The sequence below is a fragment of the Aotus nancymaae genome, unplaced genomic scaffold, assembly GCF_030222135.1.
Source record: "Aotus nancymaae isolate 86718 unplaced genomic scaffold, 86718_ANA_hifiasm-v0.15.2.pri h1tg000072l, whole genome shotgun sequence".
NCBI classification, from domain to species: domain Eukaryota; kingdom Metazoa; phylum Chordata; class Mammalia; order Primates; family Aotidae; genus Aotus; species Aotus nancymaae.
The window spans coordinates 12,578,888-12,600,491 of NW_026988487.1; the positions used below are offsets into that span (position 1 = coordinate 12,578,888).

The 21,604-nt window shown below is 53.0% G+C and overlaps 1 protein-coding gene and 1 pseudogene across 9 annotated transcripts; one reads left to right on the forward strand and one right to left on the reverse strand.

Moving 5' to 3' along the window:
• Positions 1-296: 296 nt before the first annotated feature.
• Positions 297-1,085, reverse strand: LOC105722765 (elastin-like; annotated as a pseudogene).
• Positions 417-21,505, forward strand: CAMTA2 (calmodulin binding transcription activator 2). 9 transcript variants are annotated; one of them, XM_012460555.3, is made up of 23 exons: positions 417-498; positions 1,802-1,896; positions 2,104-2,207; positions 5,004-5,071; positions 5,155-5,290; positions 5,897-5,968; positions 6,222-6,375; positions 7,006-7,140; positions 7,740-8,674; positions 10,025-10,151; positions 11,475-11,609; positions 15,052-15,167; positions 15,804-15,988; positions 16,315-16,393; positions 16,565-16,787; positions 17,019-17,323; positions 19,011-19,207; positions 19,444-19,627; positions 19,830-19,901; positions 20,015-20,035; positions 20,202-20,389; positions 20,521-20,595; positions 20,683-21,505. In XM_012460555.3, the coding sequence occupies exons 2-23, from the start codon at positions 1,866-1,868 to the stop codon at positions 20,744-20,746; spliced, it is 3,606 nt and encodes a 1,201-aa protein (XP_012315978.2). In that variant the 5' UTR covers positions 417-498; positions 1,802-1,865; the 3' UTR covers positions 20,747-21,505. The 9 variants fall into 9 exon arrangements, with proteins under 9 accessions (XP_012315978.2, XP_012315974.2, XP_012315975.2 ...); XM_012460551.3 differs by having other exon boundaries at positions 437-498; positions 5,882-5,968; XM_012460552.3 differs by lacking the exon at positions 20,015-20,035 and having other exon boundaries at positions 437-498; positions 5,882-5,968.
• The last annotated feature ends 99 nt before the right edge of the window (positions 21,506-21,604 follow it).

Sequence of the window (21,604 nt, forward strand, 5' to 3'; positions counted from 1 at the left end):
GAGGCCAATTGAGGAGGGTTCCTTTCACTTTCTCGAGGACCCAACTACAGTGAGGTCGGGCTGGGTCCCCAAATTCAAGGAGTCTTGTCCGAGGCGAGAAGGGTCCTGCTCCCCGTCCAGCGTTCCTCGCCCAGCCCCTAGGTTTCCAGCACTGGACCGCCGCCCCCGTTTCATTCTCTCGGATGGGGCATCAGTCTGCCGAGCTTCCGCCTCCAGGACCCTGGAATCCTGGCCCTCAGCGCTGCTGCCCTTTTGGGGACTTCCCGGCAGTCTGTCCCTCGGCCTGGCTCAGAGCCCTAGAAGCCAAGTCCCTCTGCCCAGCGCCCCACCCAGAACCCCACGTGTGCTGACCCCAGGTTCCCTTCCTGACCCCATCCCCTTAATTGGGAGGCCCCGCCCCGTGCGCAGTGACGTCGGACGCCGCTGTGAGCCGGCGCTGGGGGGGGTCGGTGTGGGGTAGAATGGCCGCTGCCGCCGTCACCCGCGGGACCCCTGGAGGTAAGAGCCAGGGCCTCTCGCCCGTCTCTCCGCCCCCGCGGCAGGGGGCGCAGCTCCCTCTGGTCCCAACGCGGATCGCCGCGCCGGAGACCACCGTCCCTACTCTCGGTTCGCCCTCACCTCCCGCTTCCGTCCTCCTCCCCCGCGCCAGGGGGCGCCGCTCCCCGCAGGGCCCCACAGCGAACCAGCGCGTGCCGGGGACTGTCCCGGGGACCACCGCACCCGGCACCCACACTGTCCCTCCACTCCGTGCCCACGGACTCTGCTTCCGGCTTCTCCAGAACATCCCTCTGTGCGGGCGGGACCCTCCCACCTCGGAGGTTCTCCTGGGACCACCACCTCGCCGGGGGGCCGCCCAGAGGGCCAAGCGTCCAATCCGGCGCTGCCCCAAGGCCTGCAGCCCAAGGACCCGCTCCCGCTCCGCACCCTGGCTGGCTGCCTAGCCCGGAGTGCGCACCTGCGCCCTGGGGCGGAGTCCTTACCCCAACCCCAGCTTCACTGCACACAGCTGTGCCCGACGGGCCTCCTCCCTTCTCCATCCTGGACACCTGGCGGAGCCCGTGCTGAGAGCCTCCTTCAGCTCCCATCTGTTCCCCCAGGAGGGCGGGGGGGCTCAGGCTGGAACCAGAGCGGTAGATGGGGTAGACTAGGCCTGAAGGCCAGGGGAGGCAGAGGCGTTTGGGGAGAGGGAGGTAGAGAGGGCTGTCAGCCGGAGGGCTGATTGTCCTGAAGGTGGGAAGCTGGGTATCTGGCCCAGATTCTACGAGGCCCTAACCAACCTGGAGGAGAGAATAGGTTAGGCTCAGTTATCAGATCAGCCCTTCCTCTTGGAAAAATCAAATAGAGAAGGAACTCAGGGTGTGTCTTCTAAAGGCCTAGCTCTCTACCGGAGGTAGAATCTCCTGCCCTGCCTCCAGGATCCAGGCTGTCTTGCCGAACCATCCTCTAAGGACTGGATGGCCTGAGTCCCAATCCCCAAGACCTGACCCAACCGTAGCCCCAGTCTGTGCAAAGGCTCAAGCTTTAGGGCCTCTGAGGCCTCAGCCCTGCCAGTCTTCTCCCCTCCCCCACCCCAACCCATTTCTTCCTGGTCACTCTTTCTGTCCTGTATCCTCACTCATGTTGGCTCCGGGCACTGTGTCTGGTTCTCCCTTATACTGTCACATCATAGTTAGTCCCTTCCTCTCTTTCCTCATCCTTCCCCGACACCATGACCCAGTTCTATATTCATTCCCCACCTCATACATCTCATTCAGGATTAATATGAGGGCTTCTGCCATGACTTTGTTCTCTCCTTTCCCAGCACAGACTCCCCCTCCCCCCGGCCCCTCAGGCCGGGGGTGACCTTGCCCCTTGGAGCCCTCACCATGAATACCAAGGACACCACTGAGGTTGCTGGTAAGTTCACAAACCAGGTTTCCAATTGGGTCACAGCCTTTTGTTCTCCCCATGCTTTAGTGGCCCTCTAATTCTTGGATTCCCTGTTCTCTTTAGCAAGGTTTCATTTTCCCCAGTGCTCTGTATCACCTTCAGCCCTTTCCCCCAGGGCTGTCACAGGGATGTCCTGGGGTGGCACACTAAGCCCTCCCTTCTAATTCCCTTTAGAAAACAGCCACCACCTGAAGATCTTTCTCCCCAAGAAGCTGCTGGAGTGTCTTCCTCGCTGCCCGCTGCTGCCTCCAGAGAGGCTACGGTGGAATACAAATGAGGTTTTCTAGGGAGGCTGGGGTTGGGGCCCAGCAAGACCTAGTGGGCTGGAGGAGGGTGAATGGGGGGGTCTCTCTCTATCTGTCGACACTCCTAAGTGCAGAGCTCCACTCTTTGGGGATCATAGGAGAGGTATAAAGACATGGATCTTGGCTGGGCGCAGTGGCTCATGCCTGTAACCCCAACACTTTGGAAGTCCGAGGCGGGTGGATCACCTGAGGTCAGGAGTTCAGCCTGGCCAACATGGTGAAACCCCATCTCTACTAAAAATACAAAAAATCAGCCAGGCATGGTGATGCATGCCTGTAATCCCAGCTACTCAGGAGGCTGAGGCAGGAGAATCATTTGAGCCTGGGAGGCGGAGGCTACAGTGAGCTCAGATTGCACCACTGCACTCCAGCCTGGGTGACAGAGTAAGACTCCATCTCAAAAAAAAAGTCATGGATCTCGTAGAATCCCTGTTCTCTGTGGCATAGCCACCTGGGTAAAAACAAAAGCTACTGCCAAGAAAGTATTCCTTACATACTGGGCACTGTGCTAAACACTTGGCCTGCCTTGTTTCATTTAATCCTCTAAGGATGCTATAGAGCAGGCCCTGTTACTGCTCCCATGTTATTGAGAGGAAACTGATTTACCTCATGGTTTATGTAACTTACTCCAGAGCCTCTTTTTTTTTTGAGATGGAGTCTCACTCTTTTTGCCCAGGCTGGAGTGCAATGGCACAATCTTGGGTCACTGCAACCTCCATCTCCCAGATTCAAGTGATTCTCCTGTCTCAGCCTCCCAAGTATCTGGGATTACAGGCATGTGCCACCACGCCTGGCTAATTTTTATATTTTTTAGTAGAGATGAGGTTTCACCATGTTGGTCAGGCTGGATTCAAAATCCTGACTGCAAGTGATCCATGTCGGCCTCCCAAAGTGCTGGTATTACAAGCAGGAGTCACCACGCCCGATCTATTTTTTTAGAGATGAGGTTTCACCTTTTTGGCCAGGCTGGTCTTGAACTCCTGACCTCAGGTGATCCACACACCTTGGCCTCCCAAAGTGTTGGGATTACAGGCGTAAGCTACCATGCCCAGCCTTTTTTTTTTTTTTTGAGACATGGTCTCACTCTGTCACCCAGGCTAGAGTGCAGTGGCACGGTCTCCACTCACTGCAATCTCCGCCTCCCAGGTTCAAGCGATTCTCCTTCCTCAGCCTCCTGAGTAGCTGGAACTACAGATGCACACCACCACGCTGGACTAATTTTTGTATTTTTAGTAGAAAAGGAGTTTCACTGTGTTGGCCAGACTAGTCTGGAACTCCCAACCTCATGATCCACCTGCCTTGGCCTCTCAAAGTGCTGGGATTGCAGGCGTGAGCCACCACACCCTGCTGGAGCCTTTGTTTTTAACCACTACTGATACTGGCTCCTTCTGGAGGGCACAGTCCTTGTATTACACACCTTCTGTATTCTGCGTACTTAGTGCCTCGTATGCAGTTGGTTGTCAATAATTATCAATTTGATGTCAGAAGAGGAGTGTCAGTAAAAGGGTGTATATGTGTATGTGTAATTGTTGTAAGTGCTATAGAGCCTTTAGAAGGGCCAGTGTGGCCGGGCGCGGTGGCTCATGCCTGTAATCCCAGCACTTTGGGAGGCTGTGGTGGGCAAATCACAAGGTCAGGAGATCAAGACCATCCTGGCTAACACAGTGAAACCCCATCTCTACTGAAAAAAAAAAGATTAGCTGGGCGTGGTGGCACGTGCCTGTAGTCCCAGCTACTTGGGAGGCTGAGGCAGGAGAATTGCTTGAACTCAGGAGGCGGAGGTTGCAGTGAGCCAAGATCGAGCCATTGCACTCCAGCCTGGGTGACAAAATGAGACTCTGTCTCAAATAAAATAAAATAAGAAGGGCCAGTGTGGTCAGCAGGGTTTCATGGAGCATCCGAAAAGGGGTTTGGTTTATGGAAATGGCTAGAATTTCCAGACACAGAGAGGTATGCACATAGTACCTGCCTTGTAGGGCGCTAACATGCAGGAGGTGACTGTTCAATGCATGTTCAGGAAGGAATCAGTGGTCCCATCTGGCAGGAATTGTAGGAGCAATATGGGTAAATAGTGGGAACAGTGGTTTGATTCCTTGTGGGGGAGAACCTTGGAGTCAAGCTAAAGAATCGGAAATTCCTGGCAGTGTCAAACCACTGAAGTTTTTTGAGTCAGGAAGGGGTACAGAGGCCAGGCGCAGTGGCTCACTCATGTAATCTCAGCATTTTGGGAGGCTGAGGTGGGTGGATTACCTGAGGTCAGGAATTTGAGACCAGCCTGGCTAGGCTAACATGCCGAAACCCATTTCTACTAAAAATACAAAAATTGGTGGCGGGTGCCTGTAATCCCAGCTTGAACCTAGGGGATACAGGTTGCTGTAAGCCGAGATCACGCCATTGTACTCCACCCTGAGCAACAGAGTGAGACTCTGCCTCAAAAAAAAAAAAAAAAAAAAAAAAGGGCACAGAAATGAAATTGTTGGAGAATAAAATAATTCACAGTATGATGAATGGATGATGAAGAATGTGGACCTGTCCCCAAGATAAAGGCCCGAGGTGGGAGCAACAGAAGGAGAAAATGTTAGACTTTTGTCTTAGGACAAAAGAGGGGTTCTTATGAGGGCAGTGGGTCTTGCTGGGTCCACTGCTAGCTGCCACATCCTCCACTAGCTGCCACAACTTAGCAGAGTGAGACACTGATGGGATGACCAAGAGGCCAGGCTGATACTCTCTATGAAGGAGACACCCACCTGAGTGCCTCCTCTCCTACAGGAGATTGCATCCTACTTGATCACATTTGAGAAGCATGATGAGTGGCTATCTTGTGCCCCAAAAACAAGGTGAGAAAGTTTGAGAACTTTGGGGAGTGGCAGGGGCCCTGGGTTCTGTTCACAGAACTCCAGGACAACTCTTCCCTTCCCAGGCCTCAGAATGGCTCCATCATCCTCTACAATCGGAAGAAGGTGAAATATCGGAAGGATGGTTACCTCTGGAAGAAGCGGAAGGATGGGAAGACCACGCGAGAGGACCACATGAAGCTGAAGGTCCAGGGCATGGAGGTAAGAGACTCAGACATTCAGCTCATCTGCTTAAGCCTGCCCTCCTCCACCCTTAGCTGGGCTCCAGCCCTACCAGGGCTTGGTGACATTGTCCACCCCAGCTCCCTCCCAGTCAGTCTTCCCTTCTCTCTCACTCTGGATCGGCTGACTGATTGCGTTGGCCACTCTCCACTTCCCAGTTCCCTCCATGACTCAACTCTCTTAGGCCATGCCTCCCTTCCAGAACTGATGCCCAGGCCCCTCACTGCTCTTGTGTTTCCCTCAGGGATCTAAGCAGTGACTATCTCAGCACAGATTTCTTTTCCCCAAATCATTGCCCCTCATCTCAGATGCATTCTTGCTCTGCCCTCTGGTTTCTAGATGGTCCCATATCTCAAATCTGGTCCTTATTGTAAGGTCCCAGCCTCACTGTTCCTTTCTCTCCATCCCTCATCTATGACAGGGCTGCTGAGATTCAAAAGGGGTGGGAAAATAGGTGGGGTTGAGGGTGGGGGAAGGGGTGAAGAGGAACTGGTGGAAAGACTGGGATTCCTGCAAAGGGACTGAACAGAGGAAGAGTTGGGGAGCAGACTAGCCCTCCCCCCACCCCAGCCTGTCTCCTGGCAGTGTCTCTATGGCTGCTACGTTCACTCTTCCATCGTCCCCACATTCCATCGGCGCTGCTACTGGCTGCTCCAGGTAAGGACAGGAGCCCAGGGAGCCAGACTCTTCCTGGCTCTTTGAGGGACATGGGTCTGAAAGAATGAAGTGAAAGGATGACTAGGTTCTGAGTGAGGAAAGGGGCCTGGGAAGAAGAGAAAGGGGCTTGGGGATGGAGAGAGCCAGAAATTGGGGGTGAGGTGAGGAGGGTGCCCAGGAAGAAAGTGAGGATTAGGAAGCTGAGCCCCTGGACCTCAGGACCCCATGGCTCTGTGTCCCGTTATGCTCTCAGAACCCCGACATCGTCCTTGTGCACTACCTGAACGTCCCAGCCCTGGAGGACTGTGGAAAGGGCTGCAGCCCCATCTTTTGTTCCATCAGCAGCGACCGTCGAGAGTGGCTGAAGTGGTCCCGGGAGGAGTTGTTGGGACAGCTGAAGCCCATGTGTAAGGCAGCAGGGTGGGATAGAGCTCCAAGGGGAGAGTGGAAACAGGGGCTCCCAGAGGGGCCATGGTTCTATACCCAAAGCCTGTGGGGTGATCATTTCCCTTCAAGCTGGGAGGATGCTAGGATTCCCACCGTGTTCTTAGGTATTAGAAAATGGAGAAAGGGGGCCGGGCGCGGTGGCTCAAGCCTGTAATCCCAGCACTTTGGGAGGCCGAGGCGGGTGGATCACGAGGTCAAGAGATCGAGACCATCCTGGTCAACATGGTGAAACCCCATCTCTACTAAAGAAACAAAAAATTAGCTGGGCATGTTGGCGCGTGCCTGTAATCCCAGCTACTCAGGAGGCTGAGGCAGGAGAATTGCCTGAACCCAGGAGGCGGAGGTTGCGGTGAGCCAAGATCGTGCCATTGCACTCCAGCCTGGGTAACGAGCGAAACTCCGTCTCAAAAAAAAAAGAAAAAGAAAATGGCGAAAGGACGAAAGCTACATGTCTGGGCAGTTTTGAGGCTGCTGGCTTCTGTTCACCTGGCCAGAAGTCTTGAAGCATGTCAGGTGCTTGGAGGAGCCATCAAGGTACTCTGGAGCCTATTTTGTGGGAGTCCCACAGCACTTCCCCCTAACTTCTCTAGTTCATGGCATCAAGTGGAGCTGTGGGAATGGAGCAGAAGAGTTCTCTGTAGAACAGCTGGTGCAGCAGATTTTGGACACCCACCCAACCAAGCCTGCACCCCGAACCCACGCCTGTCTCTGCAGTGGGGGGCTTGGTAAGTTACTCCCTGACCCTGTGGCTGTCTTCCCACCTAGCCACTCTGCTCTTACTCAAGCCAGGGGGATATCTGTCTTGATGGGATTTGCATGCTGATTTGCAAGTCTTTTGCATGTCCCAGAAAGAGGGGCCAGATGAACAGAGACCTTCCCATCTGGGTGCACACTGGCTCCAGCCTTCTACTCAGCTGTCGGGGCAGCCTCTGCCCTTCCTGTCTTCTACCTTTAGCAATTCCTGTCCCTTCAGCACCAATTACACCCAGCCTTACTCCTAGTTGGCACCCCTTGGTTCTGTTCTTTTGTCCTTTTCCTATTCCTTTACCTTTTGCTTTTAGCTACTCTCCCAATCCCTCTGTTCTCCTCTACAGTGTTCCTCTGGTCCTGCTAGTTTTGAGGGGAAATGGGGAGGGGGAGGGGCAATAAAGGATTGAGGGAAAAACCAGACATTTCTGATGCCTCCCTGTGGCTACAATCAGTATTACACCTCTGGTCTATAGGGCAGTCCCAGGAAATATTTTTGAGGACTTCCAGATAGGATGTGGAAGGCTGCAGAAGAATGTGTCTTATCTCCTCTCCTTGCTACTCCTCTCCACTCCAGGTTCTGGGAGCCTTACCCACAAATGCAGCAGCACGAAACACCGCATCATTTCTCCCAAAATGGAGCCCCGAGCTTTAACCCTTACCTCTATGCCCCACCCTCACACCCCAGAGCCTCCTCCACTAATAGCCCCACTTCCCCCAGAGCTTCCCAAGGCACACACCTCCCCATCTTCTTCCTCTTCCTCCTCATCAGGTTTTTCAGAGCCCCTAGAAATCAGACCTAGCCCTCCCACTTCTCGAGGGGGTTCTTCAAGAGGAGGCACTGCTATCCTCCTCCTGACAGGACTGGAGCAGCGGGCTGGGGGCTTGACACCCACCAGGCACTTGGCTCCCCAGGCTGATCCTAGGCCTTCCATGAGTTTGGCAGTGGTTGTAGGCACTGAGCCTTCTGCCCCACCGGCTCCTCCCAGTCCTGCCTTTGACCCTGATCGTTTTCTCAACAGCCCCCAGAGGGGCCAGACATATGGAGGAGGGCAGGGAGTAAGCCCAGACTTCCCTGAGGCAGAGGCCGCTCATACCCCCTGTTCTGCCCTAGAGCCTGCTGCTGCCCTGGAGCCCCAGGCAGCCACTCGGGGTCCCCCTCCACAGTTGGGAGCAGGTGGGAGAAGAGGAAACTGCTTCTTCATCCAAGATGATGACAGTGGGGAGGAGCTCAAGGGTCAGGGGGCTGCCCCACCCATACCTTCACCCCCTCCCTCACCCCCACCCTCACCTGCCCCCTTGGAGCCATCAAGCCGGGTAGGAAGAGGAGACACCTTGTTTGGAGGACCTGTTGGGGCCAGCGAACTGGAGCCCTTCAGTCTTTCATCATTCCCAGATCTTATGGGAGAACTCATCAGTGACGAAGCTCCGAGCATCCCTGCCCCAACCCCCCAGTTCTCTCCTGCTCTTAGCACCATCACAGACTTCTCCCCAGAGTGGTCCTACCCAGAGGTGAGCCTAATGCTTATCCTCCTTTCTCCTTCCCATTTGTTTTCTTTTTCTTTCTTTCTTTTTTTTTTTTTTTTTTTTTTTTTGAGACAGAGTCTTGCTTTGTCACCAGGAGCCAGGCTGGAGTGCAGTGGTGCAATCTTGGCTCACTGCAATCTCCACCTCCTGGGTTCAAGCAATTCTTCTGCCTCAGCCTCCTGAGTAGCTGGGACTACAGGTGCGCACCACCATGCCCATCTAATTTTTGTATTTTCTAGTAGAGATGGGGTTTCAGCATGTTGGCCAGGATGGTCGAGATCTCTTGACCTCGTGATCCGCTTGCCTCGGCCTCCCAAAGTGCTGGGATTACAGGCGTAAGCCACCGCACCCAGCCTTTCCCATTTGTTTTCTGTAGTCTGTGACCTAGTTTCCCTGTTTTCATGGCTTCTTAGTTCTCTACCCAATCTCTTTTTTTTTTTTTTGAGATGGAGTCTCGCCCTGTCACCCAGGCTAGACGGAGTCTCCCCTTGTCACTCATTGCACTGGCGTGATCTCATCTCATTGCAACCTCCACCTCCTGGGTTCAAATGATTCTCCTGCTTTAACCTCCCGAGTAGCTGGGATTACAGGCATCTGCCATCATGCCCAGCTAATTTTTGTATTTTTAGTAGAGACAGGGTTTCACCATGTCTCAAACTCCTGACCTCATGATCTGCCCACCTCGGCTTTTCACAGTGCTAGGATTACAGGCATGAGCCATTGCACCTGGCTGCCAATCTTTTTATTATGTAGAGTGAAACTACTTTCCTGTTTCCAGAGTCCTCAGCAACTTAACCCTTTTTCTTTTCCTCTCCCTTCCACATGTTAGCATGGTTTCTGGAGTTTCCTAGGACCTCATTCCCTTCCTAACTGTTTTCAGGGGTAGGGAACTGGGGGCTGTGCAGCCTGGAGAAGAAAAAAAAACACCGGGGATGTGACTGCAGACTTTGAGTAGCTGAAAGACTGTTTTCAGCAGTAGAGAAGTTCTGTTTTATGCTGCCTCTGAGATGAAAAGGAGGAACTACAGTGGGGGTGAATTAGCCCAAGAACAGAACTTCCTTCTGGTGACAGCTCTGTGGTAGCTTTGGGGGAGGCCCTGAATCCCCAGTGGGTGGCAGATTCAGGTAGAGGCCAGGTAACCACTTGGCAGGAATGCTGGGGAGGGATAGACTAACTGACCTCACCCCACTGGATCCTGTCTATCCCTGTACCCCCAGACTCTAGCACAGGACCTGCCATATGGTAGATACCCTCTAAGGGTCTGAATAAATGAATGAATGAGTGGGTGGATGAATGCCCAACTCCAGTCACATGCTTTCTGACTTCTGTCTGCAGGGTGGGGTCAAGGTGCTCATCACAGGTCCTTGGACCGAGGCCTCCGAGCATTACTCCTGTGTCTTTGATCACATCGCAGTGCCAGCCTCACTTGTCCAGCCTGGTGTCTTACGCTGCTACTGTCCCGGTATGGGGATTGGGAACCATAGAGGGAGGGATTGACATGGGCAGTTAGGACAGATCAGGACCTCCAGGCTTCCAAAAAGCATTGGGAACAAATGGGTTGTTTTGAGAGCATAAGGACTTCATCCAGTCCTGAGTTTGAGCCCCAAGCTCTCCCAGCAGGCAGAAGAGCCTGGACTTAGGTGTCAGAAGATCTAGGTTCTGGTCCAAGAAATATACTCCTTAGCTGACCAGTGACCTCAGATGAGTCTGATCCTTCCTGAAGTCCTTGGCCTCCCCTCCTGTAGGGTTAGGCACTGACCAAAGGTATTTCTAATGTCCACCCAGGCTTTCTGGCTTGGTTAGAGCTAGAGTCTCCAACTCCAATCCAGGGAGAATGAGAAAGAAGAACTGTGGCTTTCCTCTAACCAGTCTTGGGACAGAAGGACATTGGCTTTTAGACCTGTATTGTCCAGTATGGTAGCCATTAGCCACATGTGCCTATTTAATTAAAGTTAAAAAATACTTAAAATTCACCTCCCCAGTCTCACTGACCACATTTCAAGTCCTCAGTATCGACACCTGACTGGTGTAGTTACCCTATTGGATAGTGCCGATATAGAACATTTTTGTCATTGCAGAAATGTCCTATTGGACAGCACTAGTCTAGACTTCATTGCCAAGGTTCGTCTCTGCCCTTTTGCCACCAGCCTTGCCCTTACCCTGCACTCAAAAATCAGCCTTACTATGGGACCTCAAGGACCACCAGAGTGACAGATTGGCAGCTTTGCTGTCTATGAGTGTGTTCTCCCCAGTCTCTACAGCCCCATTCAACATGTGTGTAAGGAAAGGGGATGAGACCAGATAAGCTGGGGATTGGGAGAAAACATCTCAGCACCTGGTCTTAGGATCAGGGCCTGCTGGTTCCATCCTTATGGCTACTGGACACTGTTTATGAGCAGCTAGCTCCCCTTTCCTCCATCTTAGTAACAGGGTCATAACTTCTGGACTCTAATCTGGGGATCAAGAGGTTTATCCACCATCAGATTGTTCATAACTATAGGAATCTCTTGACCCTCAGTTTGCAGACTTTCTTGCTGAATAACAAGTATCTTCAACTACAGGGTCTAGAATCCAAGGGATCTCTGGCCTATAATATGTAGTAAGTTCTCAAATGAATAGACTCCCTTCCCAGTTAGTGCCAAGGCCACTGAAGCCAGGGGCCTCTTGGCCCACAGCAGGGCAGTAGGGGAAATAGATATGGAATGATTGTCTATGGCTGTGACACAGATAGCCAGAGAAGGAGCCAGGGAAAGAGAGCCCTTCTTGCTGATCCTGCCCTCTCCAGCCCATGAGGTAGGGCTGGTGTCTTTGCAGGTGGCAGGGCAGGAGGGGCCTCTTTCTGCTTCTGTGCTCTTTGAGTATCGAGCCCGCCGATTCCTGTCTCTGCCTAGTACTCAACTTGACTGGCTGTCACTGGACGGTGAGTACCTAGCCCTCTGACCCCAAGTATCAGGCCCACAGCCTTTGAGCATGACATCCTCCTAGACCCCTCAGGTTTCAGGTGGCCACCACTGAGCCCCCACTTCACCATTCTTTTTTTTTTTTCAATCATTTCATTACTGATTTCTAACTGCAGCAACAAACTTCCCGAATCTCATCTTCCCCATAAATCTTGGGGTCATTTTTATACCAGTTCTTTTTTGAGACAGAGTCTTGCTCTGTCACCCAGGGTAGGGTGCAATGGTGCGATCTCAGCTCCGCCTCCCGGGTTCAAGCAATTCTCCTGCCTCAGGCCCCTGAGTAGCTGAGATTACAGGCTTACGCCATCATGCCCAGCTAATTTATGTATTTTTAGTAGAGGCAGGGTTTCACCATGTTGGTCAGGCTGGTCTCGAACTCCTGACTTCATGATCTGCCCACCTCGGCCTCCCAAAGTGCTGGGATTACAGGCATGAGCCACGGTGCCCGGCCTTTATACCAGTTCTTTTTCTTTTTTAATTTTTTTTTTAAGAGACGGGGTTTCTCCATGTTGACCAGGCTGGTCTCAAACTCCTGACCTCAGGTGATCCGCCTGCCTCAGCCTCCCAAAGTGCTGGGATTATAGGCATGAGCCACCACACCCGGCTATACCAATTCTTGACCTGCCCTCTCAATCTCAAAGTGTGGTATCTAGACAAGGAAGGCCAAGAGGCAGGACAGGAACAGGGTCTAGAGCAATATATAGGTACTATGCACAAGTATATATATGCTTATATATTTATTTTATTTCTTTTGGAGATGGAGTCTCGCTCTGTCCCCCAGGCTGGCATGCAGTGGCTCAATCTTGGCTCACTGCAACTTCCGCCTTCCAGATGTAAGCAATCCTTCTGCATCAGCCTCCCAAGTAGCTACAATTATAGGCGCCCACCACCACGCCTGGCTAATTTTTGTGATTTTAGTAGAGATGGGGTTTCACCATGTTGGCCAGGCTGGTCTCAAACTCCTGACCTCAAGCGATCTGCCCCCATCAGCCTCCCAAAGTGCTGGGGTTACAGGCATGAGCCACCACACCTGGCTATACTTATCTATTTAAATTTCTATTGGTTTTCCTCTTCTGATTATAAAGACGTGTTCATTAAAGGAAATACGGAAAGTATACAAAAGCACAAAATAGAAAATAAAAATTTCCTATACTGCTACTTTTCAGCGATATCCATTGCTAATATCATAGTATACTAATACAAACACAGATGCATACACATACATGTATATGTGTGTGTGTTTATTTAAATCTGGGATTGTGGCCAGGCGCGGTGGCTCACGCCTGTAATCCAAGCACTTTGGAGGCCAAGGTGGGTAGATTACCTGAGGTCAGGACTTCAAGACCAGCCTGAGCAACATGGTGAAACTCCGTCTTTAAAAAAAAAAAAAAAAAACAGGCCGGGCGCGGTGGCTCATGCCTGTAATCCCAGCACTTTGGGAGGCCGAGACGGGTGGATCACGAGATCAAGAGATCGAGACCATCCTGGTCAACATGGTGAAACCCTGTCTCTACTAAAAATACAAAAAATTAGCTGGGCATGGTGGCGCGTGCCTGTAATCCCAGCTACTCAGGAGGCTGAGGCAGGAGAATTGCCTGAACCCAGGAGGTGGAGGTTGCGGTGAGCCGAGATCGCGCCATTGCACTCCAGCCTGGGTAACAAGAGCGAAACTCCGTCTCAAAAAAAAAAAAAAAAAAATGGGATTGTTTTTGTTCCTGTTACTGATTATCTCTGTTGTGGCCTTGAGAATTGTTTGTCTGCACCTGCTGCTTTCTCAAGGTTTGCTTTTCTCTGTCTCTTCCTCTTGTGTCTTTGTTGTTGCCTCTTGGTTTCTCTCAGTTCTACTGCTGTCCGTGTTGTTTACCTTAGTCTCCTTCTCTCCTTACTTCTCTCTCTCCGAAGCTCTGGTCCCTAGTTTTGCCTCACTCTTGGAGCTGGCCCCCATCACAAAGACTGTGTGTGTGTGTTGGGTTGCTTGTCTCTGACTTGAGCGAGCCTACCTAGAGATCTGGCCAGGTCTCTCAGTCCTGTTCTGTCTCTGTCCTGCTCTGACTGTTTATCACCTTAGTTTTCTGTGCCGGTCTAATCTGCATTTTACCATCTCTCCTGTGAGTCTCTTCCATCCCTCTTCATTTCATTTCTTCTTGAACCAGTGTCTTAACTTGCCTCTCTTTTATCGTCCTTTCTGTCTTTTCTTTTTTTTTTTTTTTTGTGAGATGGAGTTTCGCTCGTTACCCAGGCTTGAGTGCAATGGTGCGATCTCGGCTCACCGCAACCTCCGCCTCCTGGGTTCAGGCAATTCTCCTGCCTCAGCCTCCTGAGTAGCTGGGATTACAGGCACGCGCCACCATGCCCAGCTAATTTTTTGTATTTTTAGTAAAGACGGGGTTTCACCATGTTGACCAGGATAGTCTCGATCTCTTGATCTCGTGATCCACCCGCCTTGGCCTCCCAAAGTGCTGGGATGACAGGCATGAGTCACCGCGCCCGGCCCTTTTATCGTCCTTTCTTACTGCTTGTTTGGCACTTTCCCCTATCTCTCCTTTGTCCTTTCTCTCTCCTTCATCTTTTTTGCTCTCTCCTCCCTTTGTCTTACTTGGGTTTCTGTTAATCATTCTCTGTCCTGTCCTCCCTTACTGTCACCTCTGGGCCTTCATCCCCTTCTATCCTGGCATCTCAGAACATCTCCAACCTTCACCCTGTTTCTCTGTGTCAGTTTTCCTATGGCTCTGATCCCCTCCTGCCTCCCCTTCTTGTTTGATCTCAGGAGGGGACAGATATAGCTTGGGGGTGTGTGTGTGTATATTTGTGGATGGGGGGAGGAGGAGGAGGAGGAGGAGGAAAAATGGACATGGCTATCCATCTCTGTCACCTTCCCTCCCCCACCACAGTCTTTGTGGACAGCTGCGGGGGGCTGGGAGGAGGGGGAGGTGCTTTTCAAATCACAGTCCCTGAGCTCTTTGGGGCAGCCGTTATTAGAGAGGAGGACTCTGGAATCCTTCAGCTTCAGCATGGGGGACAAAGGTAGTGTCTGCTGCAAAAACTGATGGAACATTGCACCCAGAAAAAGGCTTAGGGGAAGAGTGTGTACATGTGAAATTTGGGGCAGCTGGGGGCTGGATGGCTATTTGGGAATTCCTACTATCTCTGTACCTTGAAGGAAACAGTTTTGGTTCCAGATCTGGGTTCTAGGTCAGTGGGTAATATTAGGAGCCCTAGTTTAAGGACTGAGTTCTGGTGTGCTTTATTTAGGTGAGTGGGTAAAGGAGCTGTTGTTTTGGGGAAGATAAAAGAATATGATTCTGTGTCCTCATCCCCAGATCTTGGGACAGGTCCAGCCTTGGTGTTCAGGGCATCACCTAGACTCTGCCCACTCAGCCTCCCATATCCATTCCTCCTCAGACAACCAGTTCCGGATGTCCATACTAGAGCGACTGGAGCAGATGGAGAAGCGGATGGCAGAGATTGCAGCAGCTGGGCAGGTGCCTTGCCAGGGTCCTGATGCTCCTCCAATTCAGGTACTTCTGTGAGGAGGGAAGTGGTCTATGGTGGGGAGCAGGGGGAGGACGCAGCTAAAGAAAATGTCTAGCGTGTGTGACTCTCCTCCCTCTCCTGTCCCTAGCCTCCTCAGCCAGTCTTCCCTCTCCCTGACGTTACCCTGTCCCATCCCCACCTTGTGGCAAGAGTGGCTATTCTGGGCACCCTCTTGGCATGACAGGCTTCAGCTATTTCTGGTCTGAAGAAGGGTGGAGGTGAAGGAGAGGGCGGGGGAGGGGTCAGGAGCATTGGGGCTCAGATCTCTGTGGGTCCCAAGTTTCTGAAAGAAGAGGGCCGAGGAAAGGCTCAGAGAAGGCTTCTGAGGGGGGAGAAGCCACGTGTGAATATGGCAATACTCTGAGTTGATGGGAAGGCAAATGGGCAAGATGGTGTGAGGTGTGGCTGCTAGATGGGCTGGAGGAAGTGGCTGTGGGAGTAGGAGACACTGAGGCCACACAGGAACTTGATGGGCCATCAAAGGTCCTGATGGCGGGATCCTAGAATGGGACGTGTGGGGACGGGGCAAAATTAGAAGCTGGGAGGACAGATGTGAGGTGGCCATTCTAAACCAGGGGAGCAGATGTTCAGGTCTCTGCCTAAGAGTGTGTATATCACAGGATGAAGGCCAGGGGCCTGGGTTCGAGGCACGGGTAGTGGTCTTGGTAGAAAGCATGATCCCACGCACCACCTGGAAGGGTCCTGAACGTCTGGCCCATGGAAGCCCCTTCCGGGGCATGAGCCTTCTGCACCTGGCTGCTGCCCAGGGCTATGCCCGCCTCATCGAGACCCTGAGCCAGTGGCGGTGAGCAATGGCAGCTGGGTGGGGGCTGGGCAGCCTCTGGGACAGAAGTGTCAGGGGACTGAGGAGGAACTGGAGGACCTGGGGCCCTGCCAAGAGGGAGCTGGGGTCATTGTGGGAAGGGAGGGGGCTGAGAGAGGACTGATATCTTGGGGAACTTTCATATCCTGATTTATGACACTTTCACTTCTTGACCTCCTTAGTGTCCTTGACTGCCTCTTCCCACTGGCCCTGTACAGCTTGCCTGCTAGTCCCTTTACTTCTGATATTCCTACTTTGCCCACTTTTTCTCTGATTGGGCTCTGTCATCTCTCTCCCAAACCCTCCAGGAGTGTGGAGACTGGAAGCTTGGACTTAGAGCAAGAGGTTGACCCGCTCAACGTGGATCATTTCTCTTGCACCCCTCTGGTGAGGATGATGATTCCTGAGTGCACATGGGCAGTGGGCAATGGGAACAGCCCTTGAAAGGGAAGATCCTGAGGAACGCAGAGAGTCGGGGGCTAGGGTCTGAAGACCTGACTACCTGGAGGAGGAGCCCCAGGCCTCACCTCCACCTCCGTCTCCTGCCTCCTTTCTCAGATGTGGGCTTGTGCCCTGGGACACCTGGAAGCTGCTGTGCTCCTTTTCCGTTGGAACCGACAGGCACTGAGCATTCCCGATTCTCTGGGCCGTCTGCCATTGTCTGTCGCTCATTCCCGGGGTCATGTTCGCCTTGCCCGCTGCCTTGAGGAACTACAGAGACAGGAAGCTTCAATGGAGCCCCCGCTTGCCCTATCGCCACCCTCCTCCAGCCCAGACACTGGTGAGGGTGGCCCTAATCTTCTGGAGAGGGGGATGTGGATAGAAGGAGAGGTCAGGGCAAACCCAAAGGGTGGGAAACAACAAGTAAGAGAGGAGACAAATCACAGGGACAGAGATGGGAGATAACAGAAGCAAAAACAGGGAGACTGAGAACAGGATGGGGGAGGCAGGAGACTCAAGCGAGGGATGGCCATGGCTCCTGCTGCCCTCATTCTCTTCCCTCCTCACACAGGTCTGAGCAGCGTCTCCTCACCCTCGGAGCTGTCGGATGGCACTTTCTCCGTCACATCTGCCTATTCTAGTGCCCCAGATGGCAGTCCCCCCCCTGCACCTCTGCCAGCCTCTGAGATTACTATGGAGGACATGGCCCCAGGCCAGCTTTCCACTGGTGCCCCAGAGGCCCCCCTACTTCTCATGGACTATGAGGCTACCAATTCCAAGGGGCCTCTCTCCTCCCCTCCTGCTTTCCCACCAGCCTCAGATGATGGGGCTACTCCAGAGGATGCTGACAGCCCACAGGCTGTGGATGTGATCCCGGTACTGCTTATATTGATGGAGTTATGGGGGCTAGAAGTGGAGTAGGGTGTAGAGATGGGGTGAGGCCAGCTTCCATGACGCAGAATCAAAGTCTGGCTTCAATTTAGGAAGGGGCCATTTACTTCATTTTGGGACAGGCAAAGTAGGCTTTTGCTTAGCTCCTTTCAGACCATGTGACTTGGAGTCATGAGGCAGCAGAGGTTAAAAATTCCAGCTGGTCCCATAATTCAGATGTTGGGAATTTTTTTTTTTTTTTTCCCGGGCTTGGTAGCTCATGCCTGTAATCCCAGCACTTTTGAGAGGCCAAGGCGGGTGGATCACTTCAGGCCAGGAGTTTGAGACCAGCCTGGGTAACATGGCGAAACCTCATCTCTACAAGAAACATAAAAATGAACTGGGCATGGTGGCACATGCCTGTAATCCCAGCCGTTTGAGAGGCTGAGACACAAGAATCACTTGAACTTGGGAGGCACAGGCTGCAGCGAGCCGAGATTGCATCACTGCAACTCCAGCCTGGGTGACAGAGCAAGACTCTGTCTCAAAAAATTTTTTAAAAGACAAAAAATATAAAAAGTATTAAAAATTCTGTCTGGGTACGATGGCTCACACCTGTAATCCCAACACTTTCAGGGAACAAGGTGAGAGGATCACTTGAGGCCAGGGGTTTGAGACCAAGTCTGGGAAACATAACAAGAACCCCATCTCCACAAAATGTAATTTTTTTTAAATTATGTAATTGTAGCTACTTGAGAGGCTGAGGTAAGAGGAACCCTTGACCCCAAGGAGTATGAGGTTGCAGTGGGCTGACTATGCCACTGCACCCCAGCCTGGGCAACACAGACCCTGTCTCTGTAACAAAAATTCTGGGGAATATCTTCAGTTAGAGGCTAGGTTGTACGAGTTACCTGTTGATCCATGTAGGGACAAGGTTCTAGGAGAACCAGGATGATGGAGGGCAGCTGGGAGTTGTGTGGAGAGGTAAGGTTGGCAAGATGAGGGTATCTGGCAGTGATCTGATGCAGGAAGGAAGCTTGCACATTATAAAGCTGAGAAAGTCTTGTGGAATGAAAGTGAATCTTCAAGTACAGCCTTGTTCTTCTCTGCTAGAGACTTTTGGGACATATCTGCTTTAGAGAGACTAATGGAGTAAGTGGGTGGCATTTTAAGTACAAAAAAATTTGAGAACTCCACAAGTAGGCTGTATTGAGTGTGTCCAGCAGTAAGTGCTGGAGCAAAGGCCAGATGGGAACCATTCATCAGGGTAATAGTTGGCAAGTGTTGGGCTGGTTCCTGGTGAGCTGAAGGGGAGTAGGGGGTGGGCACAGCCAAGCATATGAGGATGATGTGCTGGCCAGCTGGCATAAGGCAGGCCCAGGTAGGACAGTGGATGGTTGGCCTAAAAGGGTGTCAAGTCCTCCATTTGTTCAGCTTCTGAATCCCCATTTGAAGTATCTCCTTTTTATCCTATATTCTCCATAGCATTGCAGCACAGAGGGACCCCCAAATGGCAGCCCAATCAGTATAAATGAATGAGTCTGGAACAGTGACCCAGAAAGACAAGGTTACCAGTGCCTGCCAGTGAGAGAAGGAACGAGAAAGGAATGGACTGAGGTTACAGCTTTGGCAGGGCAGGAACATCGGGCAGGTGGGGCCCCTAAGGGTTCATTCAGTTTGTCCCTCCATCCAGGTGGACATGATCTCACTGGCCAAGCAGATCATCGAAGCCACACCAGAGCGGATTAAACAAGAGGACTTCGTGGGGCTACCTGAGGCTGGAGCCTCAATGCGGGAGCGGACAGGGGCTGTGGGGCTCAGTGAGACAATGTCCTGGCTGGCCAGCTACCTGGAGAATGTGGACCATTTCCCCAGCTCAACCCCTCCCAGGTGACCAGCTCAGGACAAAGCCTCCAGATTCTTCAAAGGAAGTGGGAGGAAGGAAGAAAGCTGGTTTTCCCACAGCCAAAGCTCCTTTCTGGCAGAGGCCCCAGGGCCTTGGAGGAGGGAACTGAACTGGCTGAAAAACTCTTAAGCCGCTCTCCAGATTCCTTCATAGCCATCCATAGGTGGCAGAAAAGGGACTTTAGATGCTTCATGACACCCTCTTTCCTTGTCCCCCACAGCGAACTGCCCTTTGAGCGAGGTCGCCTGGCTGTCCCTCCAGCACCCTCCTGGGCAGAGTTTCTCTCTGCATCTACCAGTGGCAAGATGGAAAGCGATTTTGCCTTGCTGACACTATCAGATCATGAGCAGCGGGAACTGTATGAGGCAGCCCGAGTCATCCAGACGGCCTTCCGGAAGTATAAGGTCAGAGGGGCATGGGTCTCAGGATGAGCTACCGTCTTGAATCAGGGAAGACCGTGGGCTCCCCGGGCTTTTGGAGGATGAGCAGTCATGCAGACAGGCCTTGGATGGGGTAAAGGGCCAGAGAAACTCCAGAAAAGTTGGAGGGACAAATCAGATATCCCGTTATATGGGTCATGAGGTGCTGAGACTTCTCTCCCCTCAGGGCCGGCGGCTGAAGGAGCAGCAGGAGGTAGCAGCAGCTGTAATCCAGCGCTGTTACCGGAAGTACAAGCAGGTGAGACCCTTCTCCCTCAAAAGCGTACCCACCAACCCATACCCACATCCACACCCACGCCTAACCATTACACAATGTTGCCAGAGCCCTAACTCCCCTTCTCTCTCCACAAGCTGACCTGGATTGCACTTAAGGTATTAGGCATGAGGTCTGAGTGTGAGTTGTCTGTGATGATTCAGTCTTTCCTTGAGTGTGTGGGTTAGAGAAAGAGCCTTGCATCAGCCTAACTTGGGTGACCCTCAGGGCTTTGGGTCTCTGTCCCTCTATTTCAGCCCCTGTCCCTCCTTCTCACCCCTGCAGTTTGCACTCTATAAGAAGATGACCCAGGCGGCCATCCTGATCCAGAGCAAGTTCCGAAGCTACTATGAACAGAAGCGATTTCAGCAGAGCCGCCGAGCGGCTGTGCTCATCCAGCAGCACTACCGCTCCTACCGCCGTAGGCCTGGGCCTCCCCACCGGCCCTCGGCCACCCTGCCTGCCCGCAACAAGTAGGGTCCGCCCCCAGCTCTCTGTGCCCACCCACTGTGTCCAAGCCATTCCCTGCCTAGGGTTCCTGGGGGGCTGAAGGCATGCGGTGCCTGGGGGTTCTGTGAGGTCCATCTTTTGTTTCTTTCACTAGAGGCTCCTTTCTCACCAAGAAGCAGGACCAGGCAGCCCGGAAGATCATGAGATTCCTGCGGCGCTGCCGACACAGGTACTCATCCTTTCTTCCCCTAGGCTTTTGCGCTGCCACCCATCGGGATCCACCAGTCTCTCCTGACTCTTATCATTCTCTCTGCAGGATGAGGGAACTGAAGCAGAACCAGGAGCTGGAAGGGCTTCCCCAGCCGGGACTGGCCACCTGACCTGGCCACCGCCTTTCTCCCCACCCTTGGGGGCACCTCGTGCAGTCTTAACAGGGAGCGCTTTCTGGGGCAGGGGGATCCCCTGTCGGCAGCTTTCCCGTTCACCTTTGCTGGAGCCCTTCATAGGCTTCCTCCCTCCTCCCCACGCCTTGCTCCCAAACCGATCTCCTCTTCCCTCTTGGTTGTGCCCCATCTCTTTTGGTCCTGGCTCCAAAAGACCCGCGCCCCACATACCTGCATCTTCCGCTGTGACCTCCGGAGCCCTGCCTGCCCCTGGTCCCCAGCTCCTCCTGCCTGCACCCGACTCGGCCCCCTCCTGACTTGCCTTATTTATTTGTTCGACGCGTCTCTGAATGTATCCACCTCGGTCCCGACCTCAGCCTTCGCTGCACACGCCCCTCGTATTTCAGGGCTGACCGTGCCCACCACTCGACTCCGCATGTTTGCGTCTGTTTCCTCCCTCTCTGGCCTTGTCTTACCCCATCACCCGACTCTGGCCACCGACCTCAGGGCCGAAGGGGAGGTGGTGTACATAGCAACGCATTGCGGAGTCTGCCCCGTCCCCCGAGGGGAGGGGGCTTGTACATACTGTAAGATACAGAGTATAGTGAAGAATCTATTTAAGGCGCCGCAGAGAGGGCTGCACGGCCGGGCTTGTGGTTCTCTGGCGCGGTGGGGGCTACCTGCCGGCTCCACGGGCACTTTCTACTTGTGCATGGGCTTGGTTTATACGAATTGCCATTAAACATCGCTGCACCAGCAAGCCTCCGGCCTCTGTCTGCGGGGGCGGGGCGGGGCCTCGGCCGGCTGGAAGCCGCCACGCGCCGCGGGCCTTGGATCTGCACCCAAGCAGGGCGG